Source organism: Dermacentor andersoni, chromosome 10 (assembly GCF_023375885.2).
Source record: "Dermacentor andersoni chromosome 10, qqDerAnde1_hic_scaffold, whole genome shotgun sequence".
NCBI classification, from domain to species: Eukaryota; Metazoa; Arthropoda; class Arachnida; order Ixodida; family Ixodidae; genus Dermacentor; species Dermacentor andersoni.
Window position 1 is genome coordinate 102,457,821 of NC_092823.1, and position 21,804 is coordinate 102,479,624.

The window sequence follows — 21,804 nt, forward strand, 5'->3', positions numbered from 1 at the left end:
CATTCGAAAATAACCGCACTAGATGTCTCTACCATCCCTCGAGCCGTCTGATCGCGCTGGTGGATAGTGGGTAGTCCGGGTAGAGGAAAATTCGTCGTGTTTTACTCCTGGGCGGTCCTTTGCGGCTCGGATTAATCGTGCTGCAGCGCGCGCCAGCCACCGCCAAACATGGTGAGTTTGCCTTACGTTCGTCGTGCTTTAGACCTGCGCACGGATCGAATCGTCCGTGCGTGCACGGTGGGGGCCAACGCTGCACCACCGCTCGGGAGAAACCGCTACTCGCACTCACTGCAGCACTTCGACGGCGAGCTGCGCTGCGGAGTTGGTCGCCCGTGGTGGGGTCCCCCTTCTTCCTACATCCTTCAATGCCTCGGGGGCATTACACACGCCCTTGTGACACGATCCGCGCTTGTTCGTCGTAATGCGCGTCCTTCGAGGCGCTTTTTTAAACGTCCCCCTAGGCCTAAGGATATTGGAATTTCCGGGACTGCGGCAGGCAGCCTCCCGTCTTTTTGTGCCTCCCCCAAAAGTGGGGCTTTTGCGTGATGAACCCGCTGCATAGGAGCCTTGCTACCATAGCGGTGCGATACTCCTCTTTCGGAACTTCTTTTGCTTTGTATTTATTGTCTTTCGTCGATTTAGTTGTAATTTTCATCCGTTTTCGCTTCATCTTCGGTGACAAGGGTGGCGCTGAACATGAAGAGAAACATCCCGCAGTGAACGCTGTGTTACTGCGGTCGGGTCGTTTTCACGGGTGAAAAGCGTGCACGGTGAACGTCCGTCCCTCCGTCCGTGTAAAAACGGCATTCTTTCGCGTTCTTCCTTTTTAAAAAAAAATTGAGCCGGCTGCGACGTTATCGGGGGACTCTAGTTGGACGCGACCAAAATGTTCGCAGAGGGAAAGAAAACAAGAACACAGGCGCTTATTCGTTTACTTTCCTTTTTTTTTTTCGCCTAAACCGCGGCGTGCAATTAGCGCGCAACACTTGTACGTATGAATGCACTGGCGCGGTAGCGGCGTTTTCGAAGCATCCGTCGCACTCATGGCAGTTTGAGGAAGTGCGTTTGAATGAATCCGACGCGTTCAGACGGAAAAAACGAGGAAAATCATTTTTTTTTTTCTTTCGTAACTTATTGGATACAAACCGCTCGCAGCAACGCACACACAAAAAAGCAATAAAAGCGCGCAGTTCGCCACCCCCGCTTAATCATGACCAGGCCGCACGGCATTCGCGTGAATTCTAATGCGTGTGCAACTGGTAACCCACTCCGTTCGTTGAGAAGTGAACCCGACGCAGCGATATATTTGTGCGCTGATTAGAACTTGAAAGCCTCCGAGGCGCGCGCGCCTTTCACTACGGTTGACGATATTCGAATCGACGCGGTAAACTTTATGCTTACATTTTTTTGTTCAGCTCGCGCACTACGAAGCGTGACCATTTCGGCCTGACCTCCGCTACGCGCCAGTGATCGTTGAACGTGGGGACGTTGTGCGTGTAGTACTACTTACCTTTGCGGAGCCGCGCCGGCAGACGTCGCTTCGACATTCCCAAACTGTTATGAGGTGGGGGGGGGGGGTCAGCCGCAATTCAACAAGAAACTGGTGTTGCGCACCCTGAAGAGCCACCACCACCAGACTGCGCCACCAGCCACCACAGCAACATGTAGCAACAATGAGGACTGGTTTCGGGACTGCTCGGTCTTGCATTCTAACTAGGTTTTTGTGTCAATGCTAAACACTGCAATAGACATAAACGCCAACACTCTTTGTTGCTTTTGGGTTTGCTGCAGTATTCTGCACTAACGTACCCTTACATCGATAGCAACTAGAGTTGACAGAATCTTTCTTAATCCTCTTAATTTTCGGTCTGCATTTTAAAGAATGTTTGAGTGGATGAGTTTAATCTAATTAATTTTGCACATCGACGACGTAATACCCACCCACTCAATACTGTGTCACTAGTCCCATCTTAATAGCCTCCAAAAGCGTGTACACAGTGACAATCACAAGGACGGACTGTCGTGCTAGTTGAGCTTTTATTCTAACTAGGGGTATGTTAGTGCAAAATACTGGAGCAGATGTAAACACTCTGCCTTTGTGTTTTGTGTTTTTTTGGAATATTTGCACTATCAAACTGCTAATTAAATTGCAATGACAAGATCACAAGAACTTTCTTAATCCTTTTTTTTTTTTTGTCTACATTTCAAGCCCACAGTGCACATTTAAGCAGACAAGATTACAGCAGTCTTATTTTTTTTCTTGTATAGACAATGTACTTAAAAGGCACTCAGTCCGTAATTGGGAAGTTCATTGTGTTTGTCTTGTTGCTGTACATTTCTTGCTAATATGCCCTTAGTTTGTAGCAACAGAATGTTGCCAGAAACTCAATTTTTTTTGTTTTTGTTAGCATTCTGAACATGGAGTGCCCATTTAAGCAGATGAGTTTCAGGCCGTTGATTCTTTATTGTGAGGAATCATTACTAAAAAAGCATCCAAATACCTTTTATAGGAAAGTCTGAGAACGCTGTAACGCCAGGAAGTACAAGGGGGTGGAAGGTGTTGATGTGCATCAGTGGGCATAGTTCGATCAGTAGCTTTGAGTTCAGCATTGTTGTTTCGTTTGCTCTATTTATCGCACTGTTATTGCAGATGATCCGTTATGACATTGTGGACATTCTTGGGGCATCTTAAGTGTGTCTCAATGACTTTCTGAGCATGTAATTGCAGTTAGGGAAGTAGGTTAGTGTTAACATTTTGTTTAGACAAACACGCACTGTGTTGTGTGGCCAAAGCTAATTTCTAGAAACTCGCACAGAGAAACACGTGCGAGGAGCACTGGACAAGTTTGTGCCATCCTTCATATCCATGTATCTACATGCAACTATTTTAAGCCATGATCCAATTAGCATGGTTTCATACTGTACATAGTCGAAGCTTGCACATGAACTTGAGTGCGTAATTCTTTCATTGCACCAACAAGCTATTGGGCACCTGCAGCAAGGACACTTCATTACGTCTCGCTTACTCATTTCTGGTTAAAATTTTATCTCTGGGGTGAGAAATTAATATTTTGTGTGTCTTAATGAGAAAAGATTAAAAAAGTAAAGAAAGAAATGCAAGTGCAGCCTTTGGCAACGTAGCAAAGGCATTTCTCATGAATTGTCAATAAATCAAACTGTTGGGGGTAGCTTCTGTTTATTTGAGAACCGATAGACATGTGACAAGCTGCCTGAACTTGCCGCAGCATCATAGGTTTTAGAATCCACTCAAGCCTGATTATTTGCCTGTTAGTAAAGGAAATGCAGGTTTCATTCTAATAGAACCAAGGATTCAACTTGGAAAAGCTTTGAAAGCTATTTCTGCACTACAGTGGCCCAAATGCAACAGAACGCTTCGTAACTCAAGCTAATTTGGAACCTTTATATTATATTAACCCAAGGGGAAATCAATAAAGCCTTAAAAATTGTTCTTTGGAAAGCTGGTTGACACCTAAAGCGATTGCAGCACAAATAAAACAAATGTAAAGAACATCAGACCAGACACCATGGGTGCTCATGCACTCGGGGTGTTATTTGTGTTTAATTTGCGCTACAGTGGCTTCACCAATAACACTTTGAATTGTACAGCACCATACTGACATACCGACACTTGGATTCTTGGGTGCAATTCAATAAAGTAAAATTTTTCCTTGGGTAATTTAAGTTTTTTCCACTAAGAAGTGATGGTAAAAATACTTTCTCAGTTCTGCTGTTTAGAGTTGCCTTTTAGTACCCCTTGAATGCAAATTTCTGAATGAACTGAATGTCGACATTGTGCTGATTGGGATTCCTGCTTAGCCCAACGAGGCCCCACATATAATTTTTGATATGCTGAATGGGATGCCTGAAGGCTCAGATTTAAATGCTGGCTTCCTTGTGTAGAGCCTATACTAGTGTTTTTGATGTGCTGGAGAGAATTTTCAGTTGATTATAGTTCAGCAAATAAATTACTAATTAAGTAATCAGTACTAATTAATATTTGCTCAATTATTATTTAGCTGTTTTATTCATACCAATATGCTCTCTATGACCAGAAATAAATGGGAATATGTTGGTTTTTCTTTGTAGAATGGTGCTCAGGCTTTGTGAGGTTGACACAGCTTAAAGGGGCCCTCGAACACTTTTCAAACCACTTTTTTTTTTCGGTCACGGATTGCGTAGATTGACGGTTGTAGAGATAAATGCAAGGAGAATTGCACCGATAGGGGTATGCAGTCTGAAGGTATTAAAGGCCAAGAAATTTCAAAATACAAGAAAAGGTGCACGCCCGCAACTCGAATTTTGCGTGGTCTTCTGTGCCCATTTCTCTCACCCATAGACGTAACACCTCGCTGCCAATGTTAAGAGCCCTATGCACCTACGCAGCAGAAGTTTGCACTCCATGGTTGCCTACATGTTCTGTGTTCACGGATTTGGGTTAGTCCAGTGTGCTGATGACGCTGGTTGAGCAACTTTGGGACTGCGCAACATCTTCAGTTCAGCTTTAGTTCGGCGCAGCGCCACAAACAGCAGAATGGATGAGGCATGAACAGTGCACCGAGTTTAGAAACCTGTACTGCGAGAACATGCAAAACGAGGCAACAAGGCTGCTCACGAGTGTACAAAAGCGAGAAGCTTTTGTCCTCGGAGGCCAGAGGTATGCCACCATACCAGATGCAGAAGAACAGCCAGCAACCCTACCTAGTTTTGTGGTTGTAGTGATTTCTTTGCCGCCCTATCTATTTGCGTCAATATAAAGATGACAGCAAAAAAAAAAATATCAGTTCTTAATTTGTAACATTTTTGCTGCGATACAGTGGTCATCTCCAACTTGGTTCTTAACCGATCACGGAGCAGCGCATTATGTCAGTGAGGGTTCTGGAGAGCACCGCTGGGTGATGATACGGTTGGCAGTGATGCAGTGATTTGTTTGTGTATTCAAAATGTAAAATGTTTTGATATCACTGCTTTGACCTAGGCTAGAAGCATCTCCAACGTAACGTCTACGTAACGTGCAATAGAAAGATGGTAGATTGAAAGGTGTTCAAGGGCCCCTTTAAGCACTGAGCAGGTTCATGTCTGCAATTTTATTCTTGCACTAACAATAATAATTAGAAAGTAATTTACTGAAATCAGTTGATCAACTTATTTAATTACTGCACAAATCTTAATTCCTGCCACTGCTGCAATTTTCAACCACAAAGGAATGCCTTTTTCCCCCCAATTCCCTGTTTCTAGCACGTAGAAATAGTAATGACCTAAGTGCCCTATACAATTTCTCATAGGTCTATGCTCTGCCAATTTCGATGCAAATAAACCTTGCTTATAAACATATACAGGAAGAGTAATGACAAAAATGCATTGTGAGAAATGCAAGTTGCAACATTTGGCTAAACATTGTTATTCTTTCAACCCATCACTCGTGCCCACTGTGGGGAATCGGCCAAGAATCAGATGGATAAAGCCAAATTATAATTCAAACTTCATTTGACAAGTTCTAGCGCAACCGAAAAATAACCATTCTGGGAAACGTTAAATTGCACGTTGCAGGTGTGACAGGGAAGTGAACGGGGGAACAGGAATTGAAAAGTATAAAAAAGAAATGTAAAGTAGATTTTATGGGGCAATCGCTTAGTTAGCTTTGATCACATCATTCTAGACTGGCTGTTCTGCTCAGTTTCTGCAGATCCCGAAACATTCTTGTCCACGTATCCCACTTTGTCCATTTATACCTAAAAAAAATGCAGGTTCAGTGCACGTGTTGGAATCCCTGAAGCAAGACTTTAGTGGTTAGCTAACAGTGATTCGAACAATTCTGTTTGTGAGATCATATGCTGCGTGTAATCTCATGCAATGTTTTTTTTTTTTGTACCGCGCAGGTAACGACTTCCCTCTCTGTGTTGCCCTCGTGGGAGTGTATTACATAGGTGGGACATACACTAAAGGAATGGTTTATAAATAAAACAAGATAGCAAGACGATTACAGGATATAAGCGCTACAGCAAAACAAGCTACAGGGTAATATATGAAGATATAATTATGTTAGATAGTACAGGCAAGAGCATTATAGCAACATAAATACACATGCAAGTACGACCGAAATATTCATGCATAACATGGGTTCAGTACTAAATGGCAAGGCTGTGCAATACTCCTGATATTTAGTAAAGTCATGTTCAGTTGCAATGTGTGATGATACATTATTCCATTCATTTGTGGTTCGAGGTGCGGATGAGTGGGCGAAAGACATGCAACAAGTGATTCTTCTCACTTGACATGAATAATCACGGCGCAGAAAGATACTTGAAGGTAGTTTAAATAACTTGGACGACACTTATGCCTTTAAGAGTAGAATGTGATAGCATTCAAAGATCCCTGACTGCTGCTCACCCTTCCTGGCAACTGCAGCTTATGTAACTGTAATGTTCACTGGGAATTGCTGGCAGTGAAAGCTGTGCACGAAGGCGAGCTTTCTGGTACAAACGTGGCCTCGTGTGTGCCGATTCTGGAGGAAGCGCACAACATTGCCCAAAAGGTTTCATCATTTTCAGGTTCCTGTTATTGCTTCGCACTTTTAATGTTTAAGTCAGAAGATTAAACAAAAAAGACATGCTCTGTTGGAGTTTTGTTCCATGACACTTGTTTGTGGGCTGTCGTTCTCAAAATTGCAAGGAATAACCTTGTCAAGAATGTAAGACAAGGTATAAGCAATTTTAGTGATAGAATGTTGGGGCAGTATAACCCACTTATCTCGCATGTCATACAGCAAGGCGTGGCATATACATATACTTAAATATGTACGGAAATTTTCACTCGCGAACAACTCCGCTGATACAGATACCAGATTTTCTGCAACACGGGGCCCTTAATGCTCTCGCGTTAAAAGTTGTTGAGTAGAGATGTATGATTGTGTAATTTGTGCAAGAAATCACTCACTCGGGTGAGTGACTTCACGGTGCTTCGATAACGGTACAACTCGGAACATTGTTTTTAAACATTTGGAGGACACGTAAGCTTCGCCTTTACGAGTGGAATGCGATAGCATTCAAAGATCCACGACTGCTTATCATGCTTCCCGGCAACTGCTCCTTGTATAATCATAATGTTTACAGGAAAACGCTGGCCGCAAACACTATACATGAAGGCAAGCGTTCTAGTAGAAACATGGCCTCTTGCATGGGCCGCAGGGCACTGATGCAAGCGCCATTTGGAGGTGTTGCCAGTAACTGGCCACGCCACTCTTATGATTGTTACAAATGCTGGAAAAGGGGGTTTGTCTGAGTTTCTGCATAACAGAATTAAGTTTCCTCATAGATTCATATTACAGTCTGATGCTATCATGTCTGTAGGTCGTGTGCAAGTTGCACTTTACAATTTTTCTGATGCATTTTACTTTGAAAAATCCGCTTAGTTCAGTAACTTCTATGCATTACACGAAGGGCCTGCGTGGTTGGGTATGCATGGTATGGAATGATTTTTCGTGCAAAGACCATCAGCGCGGGACGCTGATGCTGGATTCTTTGTGACACAGGTCCTTTAACGCTATCGCATTAAAATGCTACGCTAGAGTAGCGCAAGGAATCTGAAAAGATGAGACAGACAGCATGATCTTGAAGTAATTCGATGTCATTTGGTTAGGTATGTGCAGTTGGTTCTCGAAGCGCAGAAGCATATTCTGTTTTAAGGCGAATAAGTGTACTGTACGCGAGTTTAAGCAAGTGCATAGGTGCCTGTCTTATGGTCTGCTCAAGCATACCGGGTGAGTGGTTAGTTGAAGACAAAATAATATTAATGTAACGGTTCCATGCTCAGTCGCATTTGAAATGAATTCTAACATATTTCTAAGTGGTGGTATGTTCAGCAGGATTACTATCTATATACTATGAGGTAGGAATTAAGGATGACTGATCAGGAAATTACATTACTTTGGTTTCAGAGAGGTTAAGCGGCATTAGCTAGGACAAGCACCATGAATGTTGTCACCTCTTGTGTCACGTACCCACAGGATTGCCCAAGAATCGGCATGCAGTTACTGAGTGGCACATACGAATTGACCAAATCAAGAAAATGAAGTAAATCAGAAGTTCATTAAGATAATGCACTATTAAATTACGGGGACACTAAAGGCAAACATTAAGTCAGCGTGGACTGTTAAAATGTCATTCCCGATACCTCGCAACACTTGTTTCATGTCAGGAAAAGGCACTTTAACAGAAAATCACGTCTGAAGGGTCCGCATACCTCTAGTGCAATTAAATTGCGTGCCCCTGACGGGAGAGTTGTAACATTGCATACGCCATCACTGCCCTTTACTGTCATCGGTGAGCAAAACGGCACCTGACAGCCGGTGTCAGTCTCTTGTGCAAAACATGAAAGCTTGGCCAGAAACCAAGCCAAGACAAAGCTTCCAGTGTGAAAAAGGAAGGGAAAGGGTGCGTCGTATCATAAACATAATCTTCGACACTCGTCGCAATGGGCCTCATTCACTGCTACTTGCAGTTTGGGCAAGTTTCATGAGCCAGCAAAACCTGCACATCCCTAGCTGATAACGAAACTACTGAAACTTGAAAGTGCGGGCAGCGCAGAGTCGAGCAAAAACGAAACCTTTTGACCACCCACACTGTTGTCAAGGGCAACACCTCAAAAAGTAATTTGTAATAATCGGATAGTTGACAAGTAGGATTCTCTTCAGTCTTGTAATGCTATGCAGTAATTTTTATTTTGAGTGGTTGAACACTAGTGACAGTATCATAATGAGGAGTCGCTACGTCATCGGGCTTGTACTTGAATGTTCTGGTGAAGTCTCAAATTGTGTCCGGCATTTAGCTCAATTTCTGGATTACTAAAGCTCTGTTCTCGATAATATTAACAGCTCAGACGTTCTCAAGCATTAATCTGTCACTTAAGACTGACTTGATATTTTTCTTTAGTGTCTCTTTAACAGGTTTATGTGCTACGAAGATCTGTGTGAGCAAACATTATCAGCATTGCTAATTCGGAACACGAACCACTAGGACAAAAGCAAAGGCACAAGAAGAGACAAGACACGATGTTGACTGGCAACTGAAGGCTTATTTAGAAGGTTACAAACTTTAAAAATGGGATATGTCATACGTTATCAAAAAGAGCAGGTAAAACAAAGAAAATTATTGGCGTTTTACACACATAAAAATCTGCCACGTGTTGACTTGCATCTAGAAAAGCCACTTCAGTGCCATGAAGTGCTAGGGAGGTGTGGCTGACACACCCCTTCCCCTTTTTCTTTATCTTGTGGGCTTCTGCAACCTCTTTTGTCGTTAGATCTTTGTGCTTACATGAGAACATTGTTTTTCAAACTAAGATGTACACTTCTCATGCGGCTTACAGTTTCTTGTATGCATTGCGAAATGCTTGTGTGTAGATCCTTTTGTGGAATTCAAGTGTTATTTCAGCCTCGTGTTGAGACACCTGCTAGGTTGGCCAGCATATATATATATGCCCACATAAAGGCACAGAATACACTACTGAAGTTGAGCAAGAAACGAATTTGTTTGCGTGGTTAACACTACAGCTGGGCTGATTGCTTACATCTGTAGTACAGCTGCTCAATGTCTCGCTACGCCTGCATACAGCCGAACAAATTCTACCGAGCTTGTTGTTCGCCATAGCGTGAAGCTCTTTTGTCAGCCTATGCGACAAGTCATGGACGTACGGGATGGCAGCCAACTTGTTAGTTTTGGACCCCCTCAATTATGTATGTTCCGTCATCTGCTTTCTGCTTCTTTAAACCACTGAGCAATATTTTCCCCAACACTGATATGAGAGCCTGGTTACTTGCCCTGAAAATCTGTTGCCTACTTTGTGGATGCACAACTTCAGCAGAGCGTTCCTTATGCTAGACGGAGCCGTACCATTCTTGACCAACTTCCGAGCGGTTGGAACGGAAGTCCAGGATTGCCTTTTTAGGTCTGGGCTGGTGCTTCCAGCAAACATGATCTTGATTCTCTCATCATTTCGCATGTGAACATCAACCCCATTCCTTGCTCCTTGAAAAGCTTCAAAAGAAGTTTACTATCGGCTGAGAGCACTCACTTCCTTGAACGAGAATCGAGTAATCGTCTGCGTACCAGAGTACCTTTTGCACGATACCACACTTGTTCTACTGGTCACCATTGTGCAACAAATATTTCCCACTTTTCTTGCCACAAAAATCGGGTGTGCGATAGATTTGTACTTAGAGCTTTAATATCATTTCTGTGTTAGTTTTGTACTTTGGACATAAAGTGGAGGAGGGCAGGCATTCGATTTGGGGCCATGTTAAAATCGGTCAAGTACTGCCAAATGAATCAGCAGTTTGTTGTGTCATTATTTATATATATATATATATATATATATATTCAGCGCACTGGATAATTGTATTAATTTCGTCAGTCCCGTCAAGGTCGATTTAATGGACATCAACTGTATTCTTATTTTGATATGTTTGCTTAACCGTTTCGGCATCACTGCCAACCAGTACGCTTCGGCTTTTCTGTCCCGCCGTGTTCCTTTTGACATTCCATTTGTATGTTGGCTATGCGAGGACCACACCAAGAGAGCACTTACCATTATCCTGTGATTTTTTTTATTTCTGTGCAATCGAAAATAAACTGTTGTGTTCATTTTATAATATCCAAGAAAAAAACCCGATGCTTGAGGTGCATCACCTGCAAAAGAAACCTGACACTGAAGGGGTTAAGCCTATTGAAGTTATCTTTATCTCAAAGATATCTGCTGAATTACTGACTGCCGCAGCAGTGGCAGCTGCACCAATACCGGTATGGTAGGTTGATTGAATGGCATCTCATTTTAGCGCCTTGAGTTCTGAACCATCCTAAACAAGAGCTGCAACCAAAGCCTGGAGAATCGCTGCTCAGTGCCACCAAGTCACAACAGCCCCGGTTTTCTCAGAATATGTATTATGCAGGAAAGGAAAAGAAACAATGGCCAGTCTTCACTTGAGGCAAGAATGTGGACGAGAGTTTTGAGGAGTCTCTGGAACAGTGCAGGGGAGCCAACTAACAGGGAGGCAAAGAAAGCATAAGGAAATTGATATGGAAACCCTAGATGGTGGTGTGCAGACACCGAAGCCATAAGTTGAAGCTCCAAAAGAAAGAATAACAGGAATTATCAGGTCCAGGCCAAGTCTGCGAAAAGTTTTTTTTCATAGCAGTGATGCTGTTGCCAGGATTGTTTTGGGATATAAAACTCCATCAGTCATTTGCTCAATCAGTCAGTCAGTCAATCAGTCAGTATTGTTGGAATAACTTCTCTGGCATGCTAGGATATTGGAGCAAGATTTTTTTCTTTGAATTTGCTCCTGTGACCTTGTGATTCAGCTTTGAATTCAAGATGCGTCGGGTAACCTTGTGACCTTTCAGGGTCAGGTAACCATTGTCCTCATCAATTGCCCTTGGTGCATTCAGCCGTAAAATTACCCCCCGCAGTGTACTAACTAGCCACAAATAAATACATTCTTTCCTTGATGCCGCCATGCACTTTCATTGTCTGCGAAGAGTCTGCTTTGCTAGAATGTAGGGAACAACAAATGGAGTATTGCCCTATTCGATTCAGTCAACGAATCAAATAGTTACCATTAATAAGTATGAGTATTTTTAAAGTAGCTTTTAAAATATTTCGGATCGCCAACTGTATGCAACGAGGCATAAATCTAATGTCTCACAACCTTAATCCCAGTGGCCATAGCAGACATATCAAGCATGAGAAGTTTTCTAGTGGAGCATGATGCGCTTGGGGAGTTGGATTTTTCATAGCGTGCGCTTTAACAACAGAAGCTTGCCAAATTTGGAATATACTAAGATGTGAACATTGTATTACATTAGTATTGGTGACAATGGCTGCTCACCATTCTAAAGCTATTAAAAAAGTATTCAATATTACATTTGCTTCTGGCACTCCTCGATCTGGTCTCTCCAAAATTACTATTTGCACGTGCTTACTAAAGTCCATGTACTGGTTACATAAGGTGAACCTTCTTTTTGTGGGAAAGAATAGCATGTTGCAGCTATATGCTTTAAGTACACAGATACCACAAAACAATTTAACAGAAACATTCTGTTATTGCTATAGCTTGAGCTTTTAAATCGTACAGAAGGGTTAAAAGGCAAATTGTTTAGAATTTGTGTGATTGGCAAACAAAGCTGTGTTGGGCAAGCCCAAGGATTGGCCTTCCTTCAAACAGAAGGAATGAGTTAATAGCCCGAATTGGTAATTCCTGGGCAGATTTCGGTGCCTGCCACTTGTGTAAATCTTGGCCAGCAAACGTTTGAATGCTTAACACATGAAAAACAGTTACCGAAATGCCTTGAATACTCTTGTAGAGCTTGGCACTCTCAGATATTTATCATGTTAAGCTTTGTTTCTAAAGAACAAATGGCGAAATATTTCATACCTGAGGGAAACAAACTGCAACATTTTGGCAAAGCGAAACTCCTGCCAACTTTATTTTAGGCCCCCTGTTTTTTTTAGCTACGACATTTTAATTACTTGAACAATGAAATTGACATTAAAATGAAATATCAAGTTATGTCATATTACTGTTAAGCTTCTGTAGCCAATGTGAAAATCTTCAAGAAAGCAAGCAAAAGAACATGCTATGAAGAACTCTAGAGCAAATATGACATATGGGTGGCCACGCTTAAGACTGAATTGTGTATAAAAAATACCGGGCCTCAAGCAGCAATCTATTCGAAGAAAGGCCAATCCTTTTGGCTTGCCCAATCGGGTGGAGTTATCGCTACACTCTGATCTTTCACATCTCGTAGAAGGCGAATTAATGTGAATTCTTTAGAGTTTGTGTTATCGACAAACAGAGCACCCGATTGGGCAAGCCAAAAGGATTGGCCTTTCTTCGAATAGGTCGCTATTTGAGGCCTGGTATTTTTTACACACAATTCAGTCTGAAGCGTGGCAACCCATATGTCATATTTGCTCTAGAGTTCTTCATGGCATTTGCTTTGGCTTTATTTTTTCTGCAAGCATGGCTGTGGATGCGTTTTCACCAGTTGTGCCAACGTGTACAGCATATATTGATCGCAAGGTAAATGTATTGTTTTTTGTGTGTCATGACATTAACAACAATCTATGGTGCATCTTTGAACAAATTATTAGTGTGTAACTGTCACTGTGTAGTGTGCCAGGCACAGCTGTTTGTCAGAAAGAGCTGATTTGTTATCCACCACTGCTGCTTTGCTATAGCGGCAAAAAAAGAAAAAAGAAATTTGTTTTAACTTTTGTCCATACCTCTGAACAAGCAGCAGTGACAGATGGTACAAGGTTATATTGTGCATATTATTTGAAGTAATAGACTTGCGTTGCATGAGCACGCTAGCTATGGTTACATTGAAAACCTATGCTCGTAAGCCACAGCAAAGCACAACTGGAAGAAAAACCTAACCTGATCTATGTTTGTCTTGTAACTGCTGTGAGGTTATGTGGCTACTACGGTAAAGAAATGGCATAACCAAACGCACTTAATTTATTCATGCGTACAATACAAAGCTTACACGCCTAACTTACGATACGTCTCGTGGGGGTCCTACTGCCTAATCTTGCCATCATGCTCACTTGCTATTCATAGTAGGCCCAGCATGGTCTGAAGTGGCGGGTGCAGATTGGCATTTCTGTCTTGCTCACGCAGTCTCTTCAAGCCATTTCTTCACCCTATGTGTTGAATGCAGGGGTGCCATAGCCGAGCAACCGTGCAATTCTGCGACAAATTGCACATTTGTATTCCTGATGCACTCCTGATGAGCAGAGGTTTAAGTTTGATGGATTATACCTGCTATGGTTGAGTAAGCGCTCTCAAACACGGCCACACCCGTTTGGATTGACAAGCGCTCTGCCTAGCTGTGCCTCACCGAACACTAAGCGAGAGGCTAAATTTAGCTCTGATAGCGTCGCGCATGGCACAACAACAGCACCATCTGTGCACACAACATCCATAATCAAGTGGTAGCTTTCCCTCTACACGACGATGCCAACGTAAGGTATGTGTGTAGTAGGGTTGCAAAGATATAAGCGACATTAGTATTACATGCTTTCATTACATATATGTAACATTACATACAGTTTTAGCAAGCAGCCCCCATATTCTGACCGCTCATACCAAAAATTATTATGAAAGGGTGTCTCTTTTGTGTCATTTTAGAAGGTTAAGCTTCTCAGCCTGATTTAGGAATGTGCAATCACTGTGTTGGGGGGGGGGGGGAATTGAGTCAGCCAGCTAGAAATGGTTAATTATAGGTCATAATTTTGTTGCTATTTAAAACTGTGCTCCTTTCTTCTCTTTCCAGGGAAACGAAAGCTCTCTCCCGATGGAGATGTGCTCCAACTGTAAGTTGCCTCAACAGATCTACACTTTCTCAAAATTGCCTTAGTTCAAACCAGCGATCATGTCGCTGACATGTCGAGAGGTGGTTCAGTGAACCTCTCTTGCAGTAATAGTAGCACTATCATAAAAACCTGAATCAGTGTCTGTCAGCTCATTGTGCCGTAGCATAATATTTAGACAATTTTGAAACATATAAGAATTTCAGCGAGAATGAACAAATGCTCACAAACTTGACGATTAGGTGCAGAGAAACAGCTCTCATCCCTTTCTGGTCTAATGATTCTAGTAGGAATCATACTTTTCAGTTAATATCCGACTTTGAGAAAAACAAACGTAATTTCAGAAATGTGTCCGCATAATACATAATTTGTGAAATTTTACCTGCTGATAAATGTCTCTGAAATTTCACAATTGTCCATCATGCTGAGGTTTGGCCGCTGTGCCCTATTTTTGGAGCCTGCTGCCTAATGCATGCTACCTGCTTTGGGTGGCATGAAAATGGTCTTCTGTGACCATATTTAGCAGCATTATGATTGTGAATTAAGAAGTCAAGACAAAGTGCATGCTGCTTACGACGCATACCTACTAGCTAGGCAATAAGAGAGCCTTTTATTGCCAAAAACTCGTCAGATTTTTTTTTCTCCCAACTTTTGTTCAGGTGTATGCAATATAGCGTTTTCACTTCATTAAAACAAATTCGCACCAGAGGACAAAAAAGGGATAATTAGTCCAGAGCACTTTGCCGCAGGGCTTCTTATTGCCCATTTGTAGTTTTGGTATGTCAGACCTACTGTTCTAATAATAGTGAACAAGAAATTGGTATCTATATTATAGATACAACAGCAGTGATACATAAAAGGACCGGCTGAAGGAGGTCTCACAGTTACACACCACAGGCAGGACTTGCTATACTACATTTAAGGAAAGCATTGTAGCGAACTTATAATGAAGGCCAATGTTACAAGCAACAAAAACAGCATGGAAAATTTGTGGTTAGCATGAAAATCGTTGTGATACACACGTATGTAATGGAACGCAACAGTTAAATTTTGAATAAAAACTAAGATAGGGCAAATATTTCTATATGAATTGAATATTACACACTATTTGCATTCGTAATCAAATAAGAACTATTCTGTATTTTCCAATTTTTGTACCTGACCAGATATTTCACCAATGCTGTTAGTCTTTTTAGTGTCCTTCATCTGCTAAACAATGTATTGGAAAATATCAGAAATGAAATAGCTTTCGAAGGAAAGCAGGAACAAGATGGATAATGCAACTTTTGTTTCTGGTTTCGCGGCTGAAGCCTGCATGACAACCTGTGAGTGTTGCTCGTAATTTGTCACTTAATGTCTTTGGCAGTCCAGTCGTGTAGCATTTTTGTCTTTCACCAGAAGTGTTTCTTGCTACTGACCCTTTTACATGGGTTTATGGTGCATGAGTCCTTCAGCGGCTTTCTTTTTCTTGCAACTTTCTGTTTTTGTTGTGGCCAAACGGTTATACAGTATTCGATAATGCTTTATTCCACACATTGACCATTAATTGTTGGAAAGCTTGTTTGCAACCACGCTCTAAAGATGTGAAGAAGTTATTCCTGCAGTTTTCAATGATGGCTAGTAATTGTGTTTAAAGGGACACTAAAGACAAAAATGATTTGATCTGTGCTGATAAATTAACCTTCCACAATACCAAAATCACAACAGTAGAAACACGCAGAAAGTTTGGAATTCGTGATGCAACACTGACCTACCGGCCCTGGGTTTTCAGAATGAAAGTGACATCGAGCTTTGATCGTAATTCTTTTTCTATAGTCAACCTATTACTGCAAAATCAGTGAAAGCAGAGTTCAAGAATACTTTGTCAATCTAAACTGATTCAGTTTTTCAATTAGTCTCCCTTTAAGACAGATGCTTTATCGCTGTTAGCAAGCTAGTTCTTTTTTTTTACCTGTGAGCACAGGTGTAGTACGTAATTATAACTACACCTGCTGTATGCAGCAATGGTGCACTACTCGACATTTGAGACCTACTATTTGTATTCAGACATTTTTGTATTCACCTACCTCTAATAACACTTCTAGCTTTCCCCCAAATCCGGGAACAGGCATCGCTGGTATTCTGGTGTAAGCGTATTCCGTAATGAAATTGATAAAATCAGTGCTCATTTCAAACATAATTTGTTCATATTCTAGGCAGTAGAATGTTATTACAGTTAGGTAATTGTCCTACTGAGGGCCTTTACATAGAAGTTCCTTTAATGAAACATTGGCTACAGCGACATTCCTAGTTTGACTACTGTTGTCCACCTCCAAGCCCCCATCTTCCTGTGAACTTACGCAGTGCGCAGTAGTAGGTAGCGCGGTAGAACCTTGTTCGTACGTTTTGGAGAAACCTCGAGAAAAACATACTAACCGGGAAAACGTAGAATCCGAAGTAGCTAAAAATCATGAGCCATTCCACTCTGAAAGTGGATGACCAGCGAAGCTGTTTAGCATATGACACAGGTGACGCACAATTTTTAACATAGCTACAGACTCATTTACCAGGATTTTTGTATACGCCCCCGAGAAGCCAGAGGAAACTAGACACACATGACGTTTCGACGGGACTGCCACCACGGGAGAGCACAAGTAAGGAAAGGAAATACGCAAGCGCTTGGAATGCCGACAAAGAGAGGGCGGTGCAAACGTAGACATGGCCGACAAGGGTCAAAGTGTACTATCTGTTCTTATCAGTTTAATAATCTGATACGAGTATTAGTGTTTGGATCTAAGATATTAAACTTATTTTTGCAAGTTGGTGGAGTGCTTGCTTCATCTCCACTGCGGGTCGGCCCACGGTTTTTGGCCTATAGACATCGATCCGCAGGAAACTAGCTATATACAGCGTCGCTGTAAAAAATTATGCGTGGCTCTGCTATCGCAAACACCAGAGACCAGCGAAGCGGGGGGAAGGCCAGTAAAGTAGTACCAACCCACACACAAGACACATGGGCACCGGCAATGCATCCATATGGCATCTGCCAAAGGCGTCTACTACGGCGTCCGCAATTCGCGTGGCCGACGCCGTAGTAAGCGCGCCACGGTTGTCTTCAATCTGTACGGAGCAGCGGGCGAGGGGGACATCGAGGCACCCTAGCTGCCACTGGAGAACCTCTCCTCCCTCGCCTGACCACCCTGCCTTACACGCCACAGGAGAGGGCACCCATCTGGGCCGCGTTCCTCGCTCGCGTGCACGCCGCTCCTAGTCCCCCGCTATGCTCCACCCACCCTTGCCGCGTTCCTGTGCTGTGCTGTGCTGCGCAATGCTACTTTTATGCTCTACTTTCACTCTCCCTCATCTCTCTCTCCTCCCCAGCTAAGCGAAGCAGCACACATCAAGAGAAGCCAAGCGAGCTTCCAAAAGCTCCACTGTAAAATTGGCAACTTTTGTTTATATCGACATAATGCAAAATGTTGCACAGATCTTTGTGGCACAAAACGCTGACATGCGTCGAGCTAGTGGTGCTCCGTCAGCCCGAGACGTGTTTTGATGTTTTTCTATTGCTTGGCGCTTTAAGTATAAACCCCACGCAAGCGATCTTGCACGCGACCGTGATAGGCGACCCAATGGAGATGGCTGTCGCGTTTGCTCGTCGCATACAAGTCGTACCCCATGCAAGCGAAGACTTCAAGCGAAGTCTCCCCAGTGTTGCCGGTATGAGGGCAGCAGTATAGGCGCCGAAACTAGCGTGACGTGTGCTTCTTTAACTTAAGTTGATGTGTTTTACTGTAAAAAGCAGCATAAAATATTTCTGAAAGTCTTGCAGTAGGTTCTTATCCTTGAATTTATAAAAATTCAATCGTTTGCTCGTCCCGTGTGACAATCAGAAGTACTTGCGTGTTATGTACATCCAGTTCCGGCTTCGCGCTATTGGCTAGTTGCTCATAGCACTTCCGGGCAATGAGCGATGAATTCTAGATTTGCAGAACCGAGTGATCGTGCAACAAGATTGAGCGATCTGTTCACGCGATGACCCGATCTGTCGCTCGTTGCTGTCACGCACAAAATCGTGCTCATGGGGTTTAGCCTTTAAGAGGGCGACGGGAAACCGAAAAGAAATCAAGCTGGTGGGTGAAGCCAGATGCTGCCGAAGCAAAACGTGATGCCCACATCGCAACGCATCGCCTGTAGCAGGGTACGGCGGCACGTTTGGATTATTGCCTACTAAAAGCATGTAGTACGCTACCAATGGCACTACACACCATGCGCTGTAAAACAGGTGAAGATGCTTATCGCATTAAGTTTGGCAGCGATACCTGTGAATGCGGTGTGCAAGACCCAAGTGGAGATGTACTGGTACCGGAATAAGAAACTCCGTGCCGTCTTTTTCATGCGAGACCGGAAGCTATATGCTGTTCTCTGTCACATGCCTTTTCTTGTTGAGATGGGATCCAGCGGCCGGAGAAGGTATACGATCGCAGTCTGCAGCAGAGAACGGCAGCGCATTTTGGTTATCGCCTATTAAAAGCGTGCACTATGCTTCGGATGGCACCACGTGCTGTGAAACAGATAGGCGAAGATGCTAATTACCGCAATAGGATCGGCAGTAATAGCTGCAAACGGCTCGTGCGACGACCTGGGAGATTTGCTGGTACTGAATGAGAAACCGAGTGCGGCCGGCGTTTTCACGTGAGATGGGTGGGCGAGTATTGCAGTGAAGCTGCCGTGGCGGGCAGCTATATACTGTTCTTGATCATGCGTGCCTCGCGCATATTCTTGTTTACATGGGATCTAGTGGCGGGAAAACATATCATACTATAGCAGTTTGGCGACGTACTGAAATTTGGTGTAGAAATATGAACTGGTGAAGAATGAGCGTAACTCTGTTGTGCCATTTGTTGTCTACTCGATTGCGGATGTTGGTGCAGGGAAAACGTACGTAACGGGAATGTATCAACGATGTTCTACTGTACTGTGCACTTTCTAAGCATTTTCTTTTTGTTCTCGTGGGGTGTGCCTGTTCTTTTGTGGTGTGCCTGTGCCAGTTCCAATGTGCTTATAATTGGTTGCTAGGTTCAGTATAATTATTGTTCTTGTTAGTTTCTTATCTGCAGTCATTCACAAATGAGTTTTTGCTTTGCTTGTCAGTGCAATTCGGACTTCAACACCACAGAAAAATACTGACACTGATATAGCCGGTGACCGATAATTCGAAAACACTTAATTTTTCAGACAGCTCCACAGCTTTACCACTGGCCCCATAGATTTAATGTATAACGACACCCGCAAATTTGGACACATTGTGTCAGAATTCAGCCTTCGACTGCGTGACTGTGTGCTAATTTGGCCACTGAGTCAAGCAGAAACAGCAATGTTTTCATTTCGATATGTCGCCGGCATCTCCTCGAAACCAAAACTAGAGGACCCTAGTCTATGTAGTAGTCAATGACCATGCCCAAACTGTTATCCGTTGTTCATGGCCGGCTGATCCCGTTGATAATGCGAGCTGAGCAGCGCACAGACCACTGATGAAGCGCGAAAAGCGTTAAAAGGAGTAGCATAAAAGGCATTGCTCTAAAATCAAAGCCATGGACTGCCTAGGCCACAGGCAAGCTTATGTGCATGTCGAAAAACGTTGGGCTGTATTTTTGGACAATTACTTTCGAAGATACTTTCACTTTCGGAACACTTCGTTTGCGCCACTAGCACCCCACACGCCAACGGGCAGTGGCGTTTCCGCACTGCGATAGGATAGTGTGCTTGGCACTGGGCCAAGAATGCCGTTGCTCGTAGATGCTGATGCATCTCGCATTAGTCGCGCGAAATTGATATGCCCAAAAGTGACGATACGGGAAGACTGCACATATTTTTGGGGGCATCTTGTAGAATAAGGTCACTTATTTTCTTACGAATTCAGTATTTTGTACTCCCAACTATTCAGACTGTTGGTGGTCACCGTTGAGTCTAAATTATTGATCGACGGCTGCATTTCTCTTGTTGGCAGAGAAGGGTGCTAGAGCCTCGAAGTACATATAGGCACGCCTTCTGCCTTGCTCAACACTTTGTGACCTCTCTCTGCGTTCACCGCACATAAATTGTGTACCAAAGGGACACTGGTAGCACGACGACCCTCAAAATGGGTGCTGCAACACTTTGTGAATGCGATAAGACAATGTTCGCGAGCCTGATATTATTCCACTGTGTGCAGCAGTGGGCCTACAATCTCTCATGAAAGGTCACTCGCTCGCTTTCTCTCCTGCTATGTTTGAGGCACCCCTTCTATTACATCTCGCTCACGAGGTCATACACCAAACCTCCAGACACCAGCCATTCGGGAAGTTCGTGATACTGAGTTACTGGCACACCCTTCCAATTTTTTATTAAAATGGAAAATAGCGGTTCCTAAAGCATTACGCCCTTCCTGTCACAGCTCCTTTGACCTTCCTGAGCACCTTTGTCGGATACCAGTGCTGAAGGTTTACTATTAGTAGCTTAACCTGACCTAAATGAACCACCTAAAACAGAGAAAAAGTAGGAAATGAGCAATAAACAGAATTGCTATCAGCGCCATGTCACGACTCGGAGTCACTGCGTTAGCTCCTCCCGAGTAGTGGCATAAGGGGGTGGAATCTGGTGCCTGGCTTTCGCCAATTGCTGTCGTGAACAAGACAAAGGGCTGATGAAATCAAGCAAAGGGCGGTAATTTAATGCGATTCCTCAGCAACAAAACAAACTAGCATTATTAAGCAGTGGATGTGAATATGTTAGAAAAAGTATGAAAGTGACAATTCCAAAGAACAGGTGTAGCAATGTTGAACAATTACTATGTGCAATAGCAACATGAACAATGAACATCAGTTCAAACTACATTTCTAAACAGTAATCAGGAAAGCAAATATTTAGTCCACAGTTCACAGAACCAAAAGTGACATACAGTAAACCGGATGCGTAACCGGGAGTAAACCGGGAGTTGCTCGGCGTTCGTTTATCATCCCCAAAGCAGACTGGCGAAATGTCAGATCGGCGCGTTTTTATAAACCTTTTGAGGCGTCAGCGTTCACCTCTTGCCATCTAGACATGGATCACACACGTGCACACTGGATCTCTCCATAGTTCAGACTCCACTGGCGGTCGCCTTCACCGGCAGTCAATGTGATCACACACAAAACAATAGCTGCGGACGAAGACGGCTTCATGTAGGCCGGACATGCTTCCACCATTGTTCAGATTCTGCTAGCGGTCACCTTCACTGGCAAGTAATTTCATATCACACAAAACAACAGCTGCGGATGCACCCACCTTCATTTAGTCCAGGTGTGTAGCCACCATGGTTTCGACCCTACCATTGGTGACCTTTTCCGGCAAACAATTTAATCACACACAAAACAGCAGTCATGAATGCACATAGCTCACGTGCTCTGGATGTACCCA

The 21,804-nt window shown here is 43.2% G+C and overlaps 1 protein-coding gene and 1 pseudogene across 5 annotated transcripts in view; both read left to right on the plus strand.

The window, feature by feature from the left end:
* Positions 1-21,804, plus strand: part of LOC126544548 (calcineurin subunit B type 2) — a 49,099-nt gene that overhangs the window by 3,874 nt on the left and 23,421 nt on the right. For 2 of the 5 annotated variants that reach the window (XM_055077693.2, XM_050191896.3), the window contains exon 2: positions 14,352-14,391. In XM_055077693.2, coding sequence (XP_054933668.1) covers positions 14,352-14,391 — 40 coding nt within the window. Of the gene's footprint in view, positions 1-19; positions 172-14,351; positions 14,392-15,575; positions 15,714-21,804 lie in introns of those variants that run through there. The other 3 variants (XM_055077694.2, XM_055077695.2, XM_050191897.3) reach the window with 3 other exon arrangements.
* LOC126546432 (U2 spliceosomal RNA) lies at positions 17,086-17,234 on the plus strand (annotated as a pseudogene).